Source organism: Salvelinus alpinus, chromosome 4, assembly GCF_045679555.1.
Source record: "Salvelinus alpinus chromosome 4, SLU_Salpinus.1, whole genome shotgun sequence".
Taxonomy (NCBI): domain Eukaryota; kingdom Metazoa; phylum Chordata; class Actinopteri; order Salmoniformes; family Salmonidae; genus Salvelinus; species Salvelinus alpinus.
Genome location: NC_092089.1, coordinates 40,820,407 through 40,835,528, shown reverse-complemented (window position 1 = coordinate 40,835,528; position 15,122 = coordinate 40,820,407). Strand labels below are relative to the sequence as shown.

Genomic DNA, 15,122 nt, shown 5'->3' with positions numbered 1-15,122 from the left:
TATGTAACATAGTTTCATGTCAGATACACTTCTGTTATACAACTGTAGTAGTGGGGTGTCAAATAAACCAAACCAGACAGCAGAGACACCATACCGAATGCTTCAATGCACGTCTGATCGCCGAAGCTATCTCAGGCTTTATGGTACATTTGACAGACAGCAAACATTAAACCTACTACATTGCCTATCATGGTGAATACTGAGTGGAGTCATGGCTACAGCTCCACCGGAAGCAGCTCCTCTTCCTCTCTCCCTCTTCAGTGCAGTGAGTCCTGAGCCCCAGAAATAGAATGGCTGCATGGCGAATGACTCATGTGTTTCAGCCCGAACTGCTCGGTGACAAAAACAGAAGAAGTTAAGGACGTGTTAGGCTTCTGATCTGATCTGCTGCATAGCCTGCATACTGAACATAACGGGGGGAACCTAGCCGACTGAGAGAGAGGATGTGCTCTGTACTGTACCGTAAGCCTTCTACCCCCAGCCCTCGGCCCCTGCTCTCTTCCAGCCCCATCCCTGTGATCTCAGATCCAGCCCTATACCCCAAGCCCCAGTCCTATACCCCATAGAATACCCGAGTCACGACCCTCTCCTGTCTCCCCCAGCCCCAGCTCCATCCCTCGTCCAAGTTCTCCTGTCCTCAGTTCCTCATGGAGGTCAAGGTGCTGTGTGTCTGCTGTGAGAGAAGAGGCAGCAGCAGAAGGCAAGGTGAACTGGAATCAACGCATGTCATTGTGCTGTGTGGTGTAGGGCTACAGAGAGAGAGAGAGAGGGGGGGGAGGAACGAGAGAGAGTAGGAGAGTGAGAGAGGAGGAGAGACAGCTAGAGCAGCGAGAGCTTGCGAGGAGAGGGAGAGAGAAAGAGGTTCCACTCCGCTCACATCGTAGGCTGACTGGCTCGCACACTCACTGTTGACGAATGAGCTGTCTACCCGTGTGGCTGGGAAACAGCGGCTTGTGACAAGGCAAGCTGGGGAGAGAGAGGAACATGAACGTAATGCGTACCTTGCCTCGCTTGCTTTCAGATACCGGCCAGAAGAAGACTCAAGAGAAGAAGGATGGCAGCAGACGCATGTCATTCCAGAGACCCAAAGGAACCATTGAGTATGCTGTAAGTAAACAGGGTTTTAGACTGTGTCCTCTCTGTCTGGGTGTTTTAATGCTTTTTACTGCTGCTGCTGCTGCTGCTGTGCTGCTCTGTGTGTCTACTGGCTGTTGCCCTAGTCTGAGTAATAGCTGCTGTTGTGGTGGTGTGTTATTATGTTGTGTTATGAAAAGGAACCTGGCCATGCTGGCTCACATCGTTAGGAGTGTGTGTGTGTATGTGTGCGTGTGGTGTGCGTGCGTGCGTGCGTGTGGTGTGCGTGCGTGTGGTGTGTGGTGTGCGTGCGTGCGTGTGGTGTGCGTGCGTGCGTGTGGTGTGTGGTGTGCGTGCGTGCGTGTGGTGTGTGGTGTGCGCGCGCGCGTGTGTGTGTGGAGGGAGAGAACGAGGCGTTTAGTATTTCGTATTTTACAGTTGCACATGTGCATCGTTCAATGTCTGTTTACATAAAGGGGGACTGTGTATGACCAGCCAGAGCTATTGCCTCTCTACCGTGTGATGAAAATCTGTTCTAATAGATTAGACATGTGTATCAATCCTGCTCCATTCTGCATTTGGGTGTAAAGGAAGAGAGAGGATTGTAGCTGTGTACGTATGTACGTTTTTGGCCAGAGGAGAACCGAGAGAGCGAGATACTCAGTCAGAATGTGTCGTCTATATGGAATTCAGTTCATTCTGTGTGGTGCTTAGCAGCGAGCATTCCACCACTGTTTACGAATGACCTTCCACCTGGTGTTGTCATTGCTATTCATTTGCCATCTCTGTTGTGTGTGAGAGTGAGACAGAGAGACAGACAGACCCGTATCCAGAGGATCTGAAAATGGAGTCTGTCTCTGCTGCTGCTCTGGCTGGTAGTGTTCTTGAAATGACCCTCAAATCCAGCTTCAGTCAGACAGGTTTCTCTCTTCTCTTCTCTCCCTGGTAACACTGCATGGGGAGCGGAATGCTGTGGAGCTCGATCAGCCTGGCCACAGAGGAGAGGAGAGGAGGGAGGGAGGGAGGGAGGGAGGGAGGGAGGGAGGGAGGGAGGGAGGGAGGGAGGGAGGGAGGGAGGGAGGGAGGGAGGGAAAACTGGTGGACATCTATCATTTAGCCAGCACATTGATTCCACCTTGTTTGATGACATAGTTCAGCATCCAGAGACATTTTTCTCCCCAATATATTTCCTCTCTCTTAGTAATTGCTCTGCTGCTTTGATTCAGCAGTGATTGTGTGCGTGATCCCAATGCTTTCTGTTATCTCTGGTGTTGCTGTTGCACTTGGCACGTTTTATACAGGTGTCATTCAGAACAGCCCCTGCCCCCACCTCTCATCCGCTCTCACCACCTCCCCTCAGAACAGACCTGGCTGTCTCTCTGTGCCACAGGTGATTGACAAGCCAGTTGTTTTATGCTGGGGCGTGAAAAGTGTACAATGGCAGGAGGACAGGACAGGATATTTGTAAAAGCAAAGACAGTTTGTCATGGACTGGTGTTAGAAAGAGGTGGGGGGGGGGGGGGGGGGGGGTTACAGTGGATAAACATTGGATTCAGGGAAAATATGCTCGTTAAATCTCACTCACACAGCAGCACGCACCCCCCTTGTCTCTCGCTCTCTCCTTCTCTCTCTCTCTGTTTCTCCCTCTATCCTCGTTCTCTCTCTCTCTATACTCTCTTTCTCTCTGGAGGGATCCCAGATAATATTGTGATGATGGAGGGAACCATGCCAGCGGTTGTGTGAAGTTTCCAGTCATGACATGCCGCAACGCCGCCCTTAGAGAGTGTTTAAGGTTGTGCGGCATGACTGCCTCCATCCCTCACACACACACACACACACACACACACACACACACACACACACACACACACACACACACACACACACACACACACACACACACACACACACACAGCACCCGTCCTACGAGATAGCCCTAGATGCATGGAAACTTTCCCAGTGATTGAGAAGCGGCTTTATCTTAAACTGATCTTCCACGCTGTGCTGTGCTGCACTGGGCCTGGGGAAGGACGGCTACTGTTTCCATCCGTTCTCACCAGATAGATACGTTTATAATCCGCTGCCTGGTGCCTACAGCAAAGAAAAGGGAGGCTTTGTCCCTTTATCAAATATTGTGATCGCTCTTTTTTTAGACATAAAAATAAACCTCAATATTTGCCTTCTCATTCTGATGGGCACACCTATTTGCTGACCTTCAGCCAATTAAAAATTGTGTTTGTTTGAACTCCAGGAAGTAGAGGGGAATGGAATGGAATGGACTACATTGTCGTTCCATGTAATTTCAGCAAGCCATGACACCCACCATCCCAGATTGTTCTGAAAACGTTTCTGTATTAAGAAACAGATAAGATTAGCATTCCTGCAACGTTATTTTGTTGAAATATAATTTGATTTATGAGAAATTAAAGCTAATTGAATTGCACCTAAATTGGCCATTTAAAATTATAGGATTCATATAATATTCAATATCCGATTTGGACCCCAAAATCTAACAATGAGTAAGACAGGGATCAAATTATATTTCAACAAATATAATCGTTGCAGGAATGCTAGTTTCTAAGAACAGAAACAATTTCAGAACATTCTGAGATGATAGGTGTCAAAATCCTCTTTCTTGTGCTTTTTGAGGTGGAACGACCCTACAGCAACGGTGGGAGACATTTTAATGTGTCTTTATACTGCAGTTAATGACTCTACACATGTTCTAGTTGTGTGGTACTTCACCACAGTGTGAGGTAAGGACTCCTAATGACTGTAGTATGCACTGTGCCGCGCTGCAGAAGGTTGTGTGTGTGTGTGTGTGTGTGTGTGTGTGTGTGTGTGTGTGTGTGTGTGTGTGTGTGTGTGTGTGTGTGTGTGTGTGTGTGTGTGTGTGTGTGTGTGTGTGTGTGTGTGTGTGTGTGTGTGTGTGTGTGCAGACGTGCACCAGAAGTCCCCAACAAGAATAGTAAACAAACAAAAATGTGACCAAATCAAAAATCAAATCCAATCAAATTTTATTTGCCACGTGTGCCGAATACAACAGGTGTAGATCTTACAGTGAAATACTTACTTACAAGCCCTTAACCAACAATGCAGTTTAAAAAATAAATAATAATAACAACAAGACAAATAATTAAAGACCAACTGGGGACATTTTGTTAGTCCCCACAAGGTCAGATGCTATTTATAGGGAGTTAAGGTTAGAATTACGTCAAGGGTTAGGGTCAGGATTAAGAGGGTTTCTGTTTATGCTGGTATCAAACCTTGGGTTGCACGGGCCTATTGCAACTTTCTGCCCTGTTTCTATATTGTACATCAGGCCGGTCTGGAGAGGGTGAGTTTTAGGAGCTAGGGTTAGGTTTTTTGGGTTAAGGGTAAATCAAGCTTATTTTATTTTATATAGCCCTTCGTACATCAGCTAATATCTCGAAGTGCTGTACAGAAACCCAGGCTAAAACCCCAAACAGCAAGCAATGCAGGTGTAGAAGCACGGTGGCTAGGAAAAACTCCCTAGAAAGGCCAAAACCTAGGAAGAAACCTAGAGAGGAACCAGGCAGGGTTAGGGTTCATTTTTATTTTATTTTATCTTTATTTAACTAGGCAAGTCAGTTAAGAACAAATTCTTATTTATAATGACGGGCCTACCCCGGCCACACCCTCCAACCCGAGCGACACTGGGCCAATTGTGCACTGCCCTATGGGACTCCCAATCACGTCCGGTTGTGATACAGCCCGGGATCGAACCAGGCTCTCGAACCGCTGCGTCACTCGGGAACCCCAAATTAAGGTTAAGGTTAGGGTTAGGGTAAGAGTACGGGTTAGGTTTAGGGTTAGGGGTTAGGGAAAGTCGGATTTTGACTGGGACTGAATTGTGTGTCCCCAGAAGGTTAGCTGTACAAGACTGTGTGTGTGTGCGTGTGCGCGTGTGTGTTGAATTGAATTGAATTGATTACTAGAAATGGATGAGTCAGTCAGTGGGGGACTGGATCCTCACAATCACTCCTATTGATAGCATTATTCACACTGGTGTGGTGGTGGTGGGGGACCAGAATGGGCCCACTGTTCAGGCTTTTCACATCTGTATGTATGTGAGAGAGGGAGAGGAGAGCTGTCATCAGCACTGTCACCATCCACTCTGTCACAATAACAACTCTGATGAGCAGCAGTCAAACGTCAACGCATGTACAGCAGCTCCACTATCCTCTCACCTACTATAGCACCATGGAGATGTAGTAGTCATGGCAATGTCATGTTCTGTTAGCTTATTCTAGGCCAATGTATGTGGCCCATATGGTTCCTATAAGAGATGTAATGATTCACCATATGCATCGGCCCCTGGTTCAAATGTTTAAGTAGCAATGGTTATCCAACTGTTTTTAATTTTTTTTTTAAACAATTCTAATAGATGCAACAGTTGGGCAATGGATGAAGATACGCCCAACTTTTTAAATTGTTATAATCCATCAGATATTGACTGAGTTATAGCACATAAAACACTTTACTGGCATGGACAAATAATGATTTTGGTGGGAATTCAGGTAATTGATTGTTTAAAAAAAATATATATATATAAAGAAAATGATAGGTGCCTAATTTGCAGAAATACACTGTGTATTTGCATATATCTTTAAGTTAACATAAAGGGGAGGGGGCTGTAACCACCAAACACTAGCTCTGTCTACCTTACCTGCACTCACCTGCGCTGTCTAGACTGCCTCATGAATTACTGTTGTTGTCACGTTCTCTTGCATAATTCAACAAGTGTGTCAATAGCAGCATACCCTCAGATTAAAAATCAAAACACTTGGCTTGAATTGGAGTCACGGTCTTCTCTGCTGTTCTGTGTCCTCTGCCTCTGACTGGGAGAATGTCTGTCCTAGCTGTCAGTTGTAATGGCTGTAAAATTAGGCATCTGAATGATGAACAATGGCACAGCAGTGGCACACACAATGCATGCCATTAGGGTGGTAAAGACAAAGTCGCTATGGCAACTGTCATCACATATGCACATATCCAGGCTTCATCAGACAGGCTGCATTGTAAGCCTCTGGAGCGATAGTCCTTCTGATATTACATTCTGGGATGATTAAACCATTTGCAGAACGTATAATCCTATATTCATTCCTGTTTGATTGCGCACACTGACTAATTTTCTTGTTTTGTGACTCACATTTCACCTTGTTTTGGATTCAATCAGTTTTGCCATCAGTTTATTGGGAATTGCATTGGCTTGATTAATCCCTGGATTAGAAAATGTTGTCTCTATATATATCTTCTTATGCATTTACTGTATCTGGGCCAGGTTGTAGCTGACCTAGCAAGCATCAACGTGATGGTAGGCTACACGCTGCTGTTCCACGGGTCTGTCTGGATCCAGTCTGATGTTCCACCACAGGGTAGAGTTTTGGTCATGTGTGTCTTTCTATGGCACCATTAGTCAGCTCTGTCTGTCTGTCCTTCTTGAGTCAGTTTGTCCTCTCAGTCAGACAAGGTGACCATTACCAGTCACCAGGATGTCTGTAACATACTGTATGTGTGTGTGTGTGTGTGTGTGTGTGTGTGTGTGTGTGTGTGTGTGTGTGTGTGTGTGTGTGTGTGTGTGTGTGTGTGTGTGTGTGTGTGTGTGTGTGTGTGTGTGTGTGTGTGTGTGTGTGTGTGTGTGTGTGTGTGTGTGTCCTCCTAATATTAGATTGTCTAACTGTTAGACTCTAACAGTTAGACAATACACATTTAATAATTAGAATAGTTAATTAATGATTCCCATCAACAGGCAGTAAATGACCATCCAATAGGGAAACAGTGCTGAAACAGGTTGTATTGGTGCTGAAATGCTGGAGCTAAAGCTACAAAGAAATAGTCCATGGATGAGATGTTAGCAAATGGTACACAGGAAGAATGAATGCAGTGTGCTACTACAGCTGAACTAGTCTGGATGAATGACTGTACTGCCAGCATTAGTGTTGGAGCTACAGACTGGAACAGTATGTGGTGGATATTGACTGTCTGCCTATGTTCCCAACAAGCTAAAATAGGAGTTGGCGTTCTGTCCGAAGAGACAGACTTTTATTCAATCTCCTGCGAAAAAATATAAGTAACACCTAATTTAACACTGCCGCTCTAAGTATTCTTAAGTACTGCATACCAAGTTGTAAATATTGTAGAGCTTTATTGTTGAGCTTGTACTTTTAAGATGTTGTTATTGCCCATGTTATAGGCTGTAAATGTGGTGGTTATCATTGCGGTGTCTCCTAGTCCAACTGTTTGGTTTCTGATATCAACAGCAGTGCCTTTCTCTGCCTTCCTTTTCAAGACACTTTATTCATCAACATGATATGTTGTAAAAGCCGATCTGTTACAAATCGGATAAGACTACAAATCAATCACAGTAGTCCTTGATTTGGCAGTTCTAAAAGATTTGTCATCGACAGTGAGAGTCTGCTATAGTGATTGGTATTTTAACCTATTCCCTATATAAACTCAGCAAAAAAAATAAACGTCCCTTTTTCAGGACCCTATCTTTCAAAGATAATTTGAAAAATCCAAACAACTTCACAGATTGTAAAGGGTTTAAACACTGTTTCCCATGCTTGTTCAATGACCCATAAACAATTAATGAACATGCATCTGTGGAACGGTCGTTAAGACATTAACAGCTTACAGACGGTATGCAATTAAGGTCACAGTTATGAACACTTAGGACACTAAAGAGGCCTTTCTACTGACTTTGAAAAACACCAAAAGAAAGATGCCCAGTGTCCCTTATCATCTGCGTGAACGTGCCTTAGGCATTCTGCAAGGAGGCATGAGGACTGCAGATGTGGCCAGGGCAATAAATTGCAATGTCCGTACTGTGAGACACCTAAGACAGCGCCACAAGGGGACAGGTCGGACAGCTGATCGTCCTTGCAGTGGCAGACCACGTGTAACAACACCTGCACAGGATCGGTACATCCGAACATCACACCTGCGGGACAGGTACAGGATGGCAACAACAACTGCCCGAGTTACTCCAGGAACGCACAATCCCTCCATCAGTGCTCAGACTGTCCACAATAGGCTGAGAAAGGCTGGACTGAGGGCTTGTAGGCCTGTTGTATGGCAGGTCCTCACCAGACATCACCGGCAACAACGTCACCTATGGGCATAAACCCACCGTCGCTGGACCAGACAGGACTGGCAAAAAGTGCTCTTCACTGAGGGAGCAGGATCGATTTGGAGGTGGAGGGTCCATCATGGTCTGGGGCGGTGTGTCACAGCATCATCGGACTGAGCTTGTTGTCATTTCAGGCAATCTCAACGTTGTGCGTTACAAGGAAGACATCCTCCTCCCTCATGTGGTACCCTTCCTGCAGGCTCATCCTGACATGACCCTCCAGCATGACAATGCCACCAGCCATACTGCTCGTTCTGTGCATGATTTCCTGCAAGACAGGAATATCAGTGTTCTGCCATGGCCAGCGAAGAGCCCGGATCTCAATCCCATTGAGCACGTCTAAGACCTCTTGGATCGGAGGGTGAGGGCTAGGGCCATTCCCCCCAGAAATGTCCGGGAACTTGCAGGTGTCTTGGTGGAAGAGTGGGGTAACATCTCACTGCAAGAACTGGCAAATCTGGTGCAGTCCATGAGGAGGAGATGCACTGCAGTACTTAATGCAGCTGTTGGCCACACCAGATACTGACTGTTACTTTTGATTTTGACCCCCCCCCCCATCCCTTTGTTCAGGGACACATTATTCCATTTCTGTTAGTCACATGTCTGTGGAACTTGTTCAGGTTATGTCTCAGTTGTTGAATCTTGTTATGTTCATACAAATATTTACACATGTTAAGTTTGCTGAAAATAAACACAGTTGACAGTGAGAGGACATTTATTTTTTTGCTGAGTTTAGTTCACTACTTTTGACCGAGCCATGTGCTGGCCCTGGTCAAACGTAGTGCACTACATTATATAGGAAATAGGGTGCCTTTTCAGATGCAGCCAGAGTGTTTATTGGTTATATTGAAATGTTCCTTACATAATTTTGTCATTTCCAGCATTTATACAGGCGTGGTTTGATGTTGATTCTGTTTTAGTTATTTAGCTTGGTGTCCGGTTCAGTTAACATCCAAAATAACGAGTGAGTGAAGTCCTCATCTCACAAAGTATTTCACACTTTCCCCATGTAGTTCGCACTGGAACGATGAGAATTGTTTTGTTGTCTTCTAAAGATGGTATTGGGATTTTAAGTTGTGAAAGAAACAGGGTGTATAGAATAATTAAAGGTGCAATATGAATAAATCACGCCGTCCTTTCCTGGTAGCAAAAATTCTAATAGTTTGCCTAATTTAATTTTATGTGACAAAACAAGTAGTGTAGAGAATCATTGTACCATCTAAACCGCTGTGAAATATATTTTCAATAACCAAAAATATTGTATTTTCAGCTGTTTGAAGCTGGTGTACAAAAACAAAAGTAAAAGATACTTAAACAGGTAGCATAGAAATAGCGCACATAGAACAGATGTACAGCTTCTTAGACTTGCTTTCAATGACATATATATAACTCACATGTCTATGTGAATTTAGTCGGGTCATATTGCAGGTTTTAGTCACTCCTACCTAACACCACACACAGATAGAGGTTCATGGTTGCTACCATGCTGACTACATCAGCCATGCGTGCGCCATCATGTTGATTTTATCTATCCCCACCAGATGCGATCATGACACGTAGGTTAAAATACCAAAATCAACTGTGAATCAATTATATTAATTTCGGGTCAGTTCTAAACACACATGAAACATTCATGGACAATTTAGTTAGCTAACTGTTGCTAGCTAGTTTGTCCTGGGACATGAACATTGGGGGCTCTATTTTCTGCTGGTGTTAAGCCAGTGCAGTTGTCAAACACATGCTCTTTTGCAATTTCGATCTGTTAAAGCTGGCACTCTTCTGTTTTCTAACCCTTGCACCAGGATTGGTCATTTAGCTGTCTTATATGAGCTCACTTGCGCTGAGATGGAAGGGGTGGCAATATCTGAGGTGTGTCCTTAAAAACGTGCGCCAAAGGGCCAATTTCAGGTAACGCTGGTGGGGATATTTAAAATCAACCAAAAGCTGGACTTCGTGGTAACACGATTGGTTATGGCATGGATTTTGAGAGCGGAGGCGCAGCCTATCCAGCCATGACGCACAGTGCCCATATGCACATGGAACGCAAGTTATCAAATCAAATTTTATTTGTCACATGCACCAAATACAACAGGTGTAGACCTTACCGTGAAATGCTTACTCACAAGCCCTTAACCAACAATGCAGTTTTAAGAAAATATTTACTAAATAAACTAAAGTAAAAAAAAAAAAAAAAAAAGAAGTCAATGAGCATGGGTACAGGTTAGTCGAGGTAGGGGTAAAGTAACTATCCATAGATAATAAATAGCGAGTAGTAGCGGTGTAAAAACAAAGGGGGGGGGGGGGGTCAATGCAAATTGACGATTGACGATGGTGGCCATTTCATTAGTTGTTCAGCAGTCTTATGGCTTGGGGGTAGAAGTAGCCTTTTGGACCCAGACTTGGCGCTCAGGTACCGCTTGCCGTGCAGTAGCAGAGAGAACAATCTATGACTTGGGTGACTGGAGTCTTCAACAATTTTTTGGACCTTCATCTGACACCGCCTAGTATATAGGTCCTGGATGGCAGGAAGTTTGGCCCCACTGATGTACTGTGCTGTACGCACTACCCTCTGTAGCAGTTGCCGTTCCACGTGGTGATGCAACCGGTCAGTATGCTCTCGATGGTGCAGCTGTTGAACTTTTTGAAGATCTGGGGACCCATGCCAAATCTTTTCAGACTCCTGAGGGGGAAAAGCCGTTGTCATGCTCTCTTCACAACTTTCTTGGTGTGTTTGGACCATGATAGTTTGTTGGTGATGTGGACACAAAGGAACTTGAAACTCTCGACCTGCTCCACTACAGCCCCATCAATGTGAATGGGGGCATGTCTGACCCTCTTTTTCCTGTAGTCCACGATCATCTCCTTTTGTCTTGCTCATGTTGAGGGGAGAGGTTGTTGTCCTGGCACCACACTGCCAGGTATCTGACCTCCTCCCTATAGGTTGTCTCATCGTTGTCAGTGATCAGGCCTACCACTGTTGTGTCGGCAGCAAACTTAATGATGGTGTTGGAGTTGTGCTTGGCCATGCATTCGTGGGTGATCAGGGAGCATTGTTAGATTACTTGTTAGATATTACTGCATGGTCGGAACTAGAAGCACAAGCATTTCGCTACACTCGCATTATCATCTGCTAACCATATGTATTTGACCAATAACATTTGATTTGATTTGAGCACAGGAAGGTACTAAGCACGCACCCCTGAGGGGCCCCCGTGTTGAGGATCAGTGTCGCAGGTGTGCCTTTTGTGCCCGTAAACCCATTTCGTTTCATTTGATTAAAAACCAAGCATAGCCTCCCCTCTTCTCAATGAAGGTAGTTTTATTTGTCCTGCCCATTGCATTCACCAAGTAGCCAAGACTATCATAAAGGGTTTGGCTCGTGACACCGCTTTGAAATAAATCTAGTTTGGGAGCATCCACTTTTTTTTATCTATGTAGCCTATTGTACATTATTTTATCCAGCTCCTCTCATTATTTAAGATGTGCATAAATAACCCTCCATGTAGGCTATATGCCTAAAAAACTTTCATGTAGGCTATATGCCTAAAAAAACTCCATGTAGGCTATATGCCTAAAAACCCCTCCATGTAGGCAATATGCTTAAAACCCCTCCATGTAGGCTATATGCCTAAAAAAAACTCCATGTAGGCTATATGCCTTAAAACCCCCCCATGTAGGCTATATTCCTTAAAACCCCCCCATGTTGGCTATATGCCTAAAAAAAACTCCATGTAGGCTATATGCCTTAAAACCTCTCCATGTAGACTATATGCCTAAAAACCCCTCCATGTTGGCTATATGCCTAAAAAAAACTCCATGTAGGCTATATGCCTTAAAACCCCTCCATGTTGGCTATATGCCTAAAAACCCCTCCATGTAGGCTATATGCCTAAAAAAACTTTCATGTAGGCTATATGCCTAAAAAAACTCCATGTAGGCTATATGCCTAAAAACCCCTCCATGTAGGCAATATGCTTAAAACCCCTCCATGTAGGCTATATGCCTAAAAAAAACTCCATGTAGGCTATATGCCTTAAAACCCCCCCATGTAGGCTATATTCCTTAAAACCCCCCCATGTTGGCTATATGCCTAAAAAAAACTCCATGTAGGCTATATGCCTTAAAACCCCTCCATGTAGACTATATGCCTAAAAACCCCTCCATGTTGGCTATATGCCTAAAAAAAACTCCATGTAGGCTATATGCCTTAAAACCCCTCCATGTTGGCTATATGCCTAAAAACCCCTCCATGTAGGCTATATGCCTAAAAAAAACTCCATGTAGGCTATATGCCTTAAAACCCCTCCATGTAGGCTATATGCCTAAAAAACCCTCCATGTAGGCTATATGCCTAAAAAACCCTCCATGTAGGCTATATGCCTAAAAACCCCTCCATGTAGACTATATGCCTAAAAACCCCTCCATGTTGGCTATATGCCTAAAAAAAACTCCATGTAGGCTATATGCCTTAAAACCCCTCCATGTTGGCTATATGCCTAAAAACCCCTCCATGTAGGCTATATGCCTAAAAAAAACTCCATGTAGGCTATATGCCTTAAAACCCCTCCATGTAGGCTATATGCCTAAAAAACCCTCCATGTAGGCTATATGCCTAAAAAACCCTCCATGTAGGCTATATGCCTAAAAACCCCTCCATGTAGGTCTATATGCCTAAAAAACCCTCCATGTTGGCTATATGCCTAAAAACCCCTCCATGTAGGCTATATGCCTAAAAACCCCTCCATGTAGGCTATATGCCTAAAAACCCCTCCATGTAGGCTATATGCCTAAAAAAAACTCCATGTAGGCTATATGCCTAAAAACCCCTCCATGTTGGCTATATGCCTAAAAACCCCTCCATGTAGGCTATATGCCTAAAAAAAACTCCATGTAGGCTATATGCCTAAAAACCCCTCCATGTATGCCTAAAAAAAACTCCATGTAGGCTATATGCCTAAAAACCCCTCCATGTAGGCTATATGCCTAAAAACCCCTCCATGTAGGCTATATGCCTAAAAACCCCTCCATGTAGGCTATATGCCTAAAAACCCCTCCATGTAGGCTATATGCCTAAAAACCCCTCCATGTTGGCTATATGCCTAAAAACCCCTCCATGTAGGCTATATGCCTAAAAACCCCTCCATGTAGGCTATATGCCTAAAAAACCCTCCATGTAGGCTATATGCCTAAAAACCACTCCATGTAGGCTATATGCCTAAAAACCCCTCCATGTAGGCTATATGCCTATCATGGAACGAGAGATGAGATGATCCGGTGACACTCGTATTTAGAAACATTCAAGTTATTTTCCTGTAACATTAGCTTGTTTTACACTTTGTTTGACTAAAGAACAACCCCTTATAGGCTACCCTTAACCTACCTTACCTTTCTTATCCTGGCCATGCATTAGCCAAGTAGGCTATCCATAAAAGGTTTCTAAATGGTCTCCTTTTGCTCTCATGCTTTTGCATTATTCACAATTCACATAGGCCTATCTGCAGTGTATAGGCTACTCTACTCCATTCGGCTTGAATCCATCCCCATTTCCAAAGAGCACCTCTTGTCTGGTTACCAAAGAGGCGCTCCTCCAAACATATTCAAATTACGGGAGCCTAGTATTTTTTATTTGAGGAGAAGTGCGATGCGTAAAGGCCAATACTTGTTGAAGTCAGTTACAACAATGTTGACTGTCAACACTCCAAACATATTGATCAAACACTGGATGTTTTTTCTTTACTGTTGCTATTACTCATTACTTTAGCTTATGCTATTGAATAAACTGCATCAATCCACAATGGACTAGGAAGAGAATATTCTGTGTCTCCAGCCGAATTAGAGTTGATGACAGCGCATAGACCTTCAATAACTGATATCCAATAAGGATGGGACTTGCAGAGCGTGGAGTCTCTCAAATAGAACCAAGTACTATTTTAGCGCTTGGCTAGGCAGATGCTAGTTCACATGTATGTGTACATTTATTTTGCAACGCTCGCTCATGCAACATGGCCGTTGTGGTTTGCTTGTAAGGCTGAACTTTTGTTTTTGTATTTGAGCTTCTGTATTTCTCTGTATTTCTGTATTCTTCTGTTTCTTCTATGTTTGTAGCATTTGAAAATGATTCTGTTGGTGTCATATGTGACTGTCACAGACACAATATTCCTGCTTTATTCATTTTCCAATGTGTCTGTTGAGTTGTGTGTCTGACGCACACGTTAATACCTGCTTGCATTGCTTATGACTGTGTGTGTGTGGGTGCGTGTGTGTGTACATCGTGTGCGAGCGTTGCGTGCGTGGCGTGTGTGTGGGTTTTTCTGTCTTTCCGTCTAGGCCCAAGACTGTCCTCCTGTCTGGGAAGAAGTTGTTTATCTTACGAGTGTAGAAGAGCAGACAATGACATTCCTCCATGTTGTTATGAATTATTTCCTTCCTCTGTCCTATGAAGTCACCTGACTGAGCCAGTCTCATGACTGCACCATGATCCACCATTATACAACTCAGAGTCACTGTCAGCAGCCCTGCTTTTACACACACACACACACACACACACACACACACACACACACACACACACACACACACACACACACACACACACACACACACACACACACACACACACACACACACACACACACGCACACACCGTCTGTTCTGTTCTCCTGCCTCTCCCACAAGCCCCCTCTCCCACAAACTATGAGTTCTTGACATCCCTGTCATCGTTAGTTGGTAGGCAGAACCCCACAGGACTTGTGAGTTATTTACCAGCTCAGACACATATCTCTGTAGTGCAGTTATATAGCTACCAGAAGAATCTGGCTAATGCACTTTAAAGGACACAGCTGGCTACAGGAAGTAGATCGAATAGTTGCCAGTCTGCCTCAATGTCAACCCA

The 15,122-nt window shown here is 44.3% G+C and overlaps 1 protein-coding gene and 1 long non-coding RNA gene across 8 annotated transcripts in view; one reads left to right on the top strand and one right to left on the bottom strand.

The window, feature by feature from the left end:
- Window positions 1-15,122, top strand: part of LOC139573540 (oxidation resistance protein 1-like) — a 183,569-nt gene that overhangs the window by 132,601 nt on the left and 35,846 nt on the right. For 6 of the 7 annotated variants that reach the window (XM_071397111.1, XM_071397115.1, XM_071397113.1 and 3 more), the window contains one exon: window positions 1,022-1,107. In XM_071397111.1, the coding sequence (XP_071253212.1) occupies window positions 1,022-1,107 (86 nt within the window). Of the gene's footprint in view, window positions 1-632; window positions 706-1,021; window positions 1,108-15,122 lie in introns of those variants that run through there. The other variant, XM_071397114.1, reaches the window with a different exon arrangement.
- LOC139573545 (uncharacterized) lies at window positions 107-1,117 on the bottom strand. Its single transcript, XR_011674621.1, has 2 exons — window positions 1,002-1,117; window positions 107-329 (listed from the first exon to the last, which is right to left on the bottom strand). It is a non-coding gene; the product is annotated as an uncharacterized lncRNA (long non-coding RNA).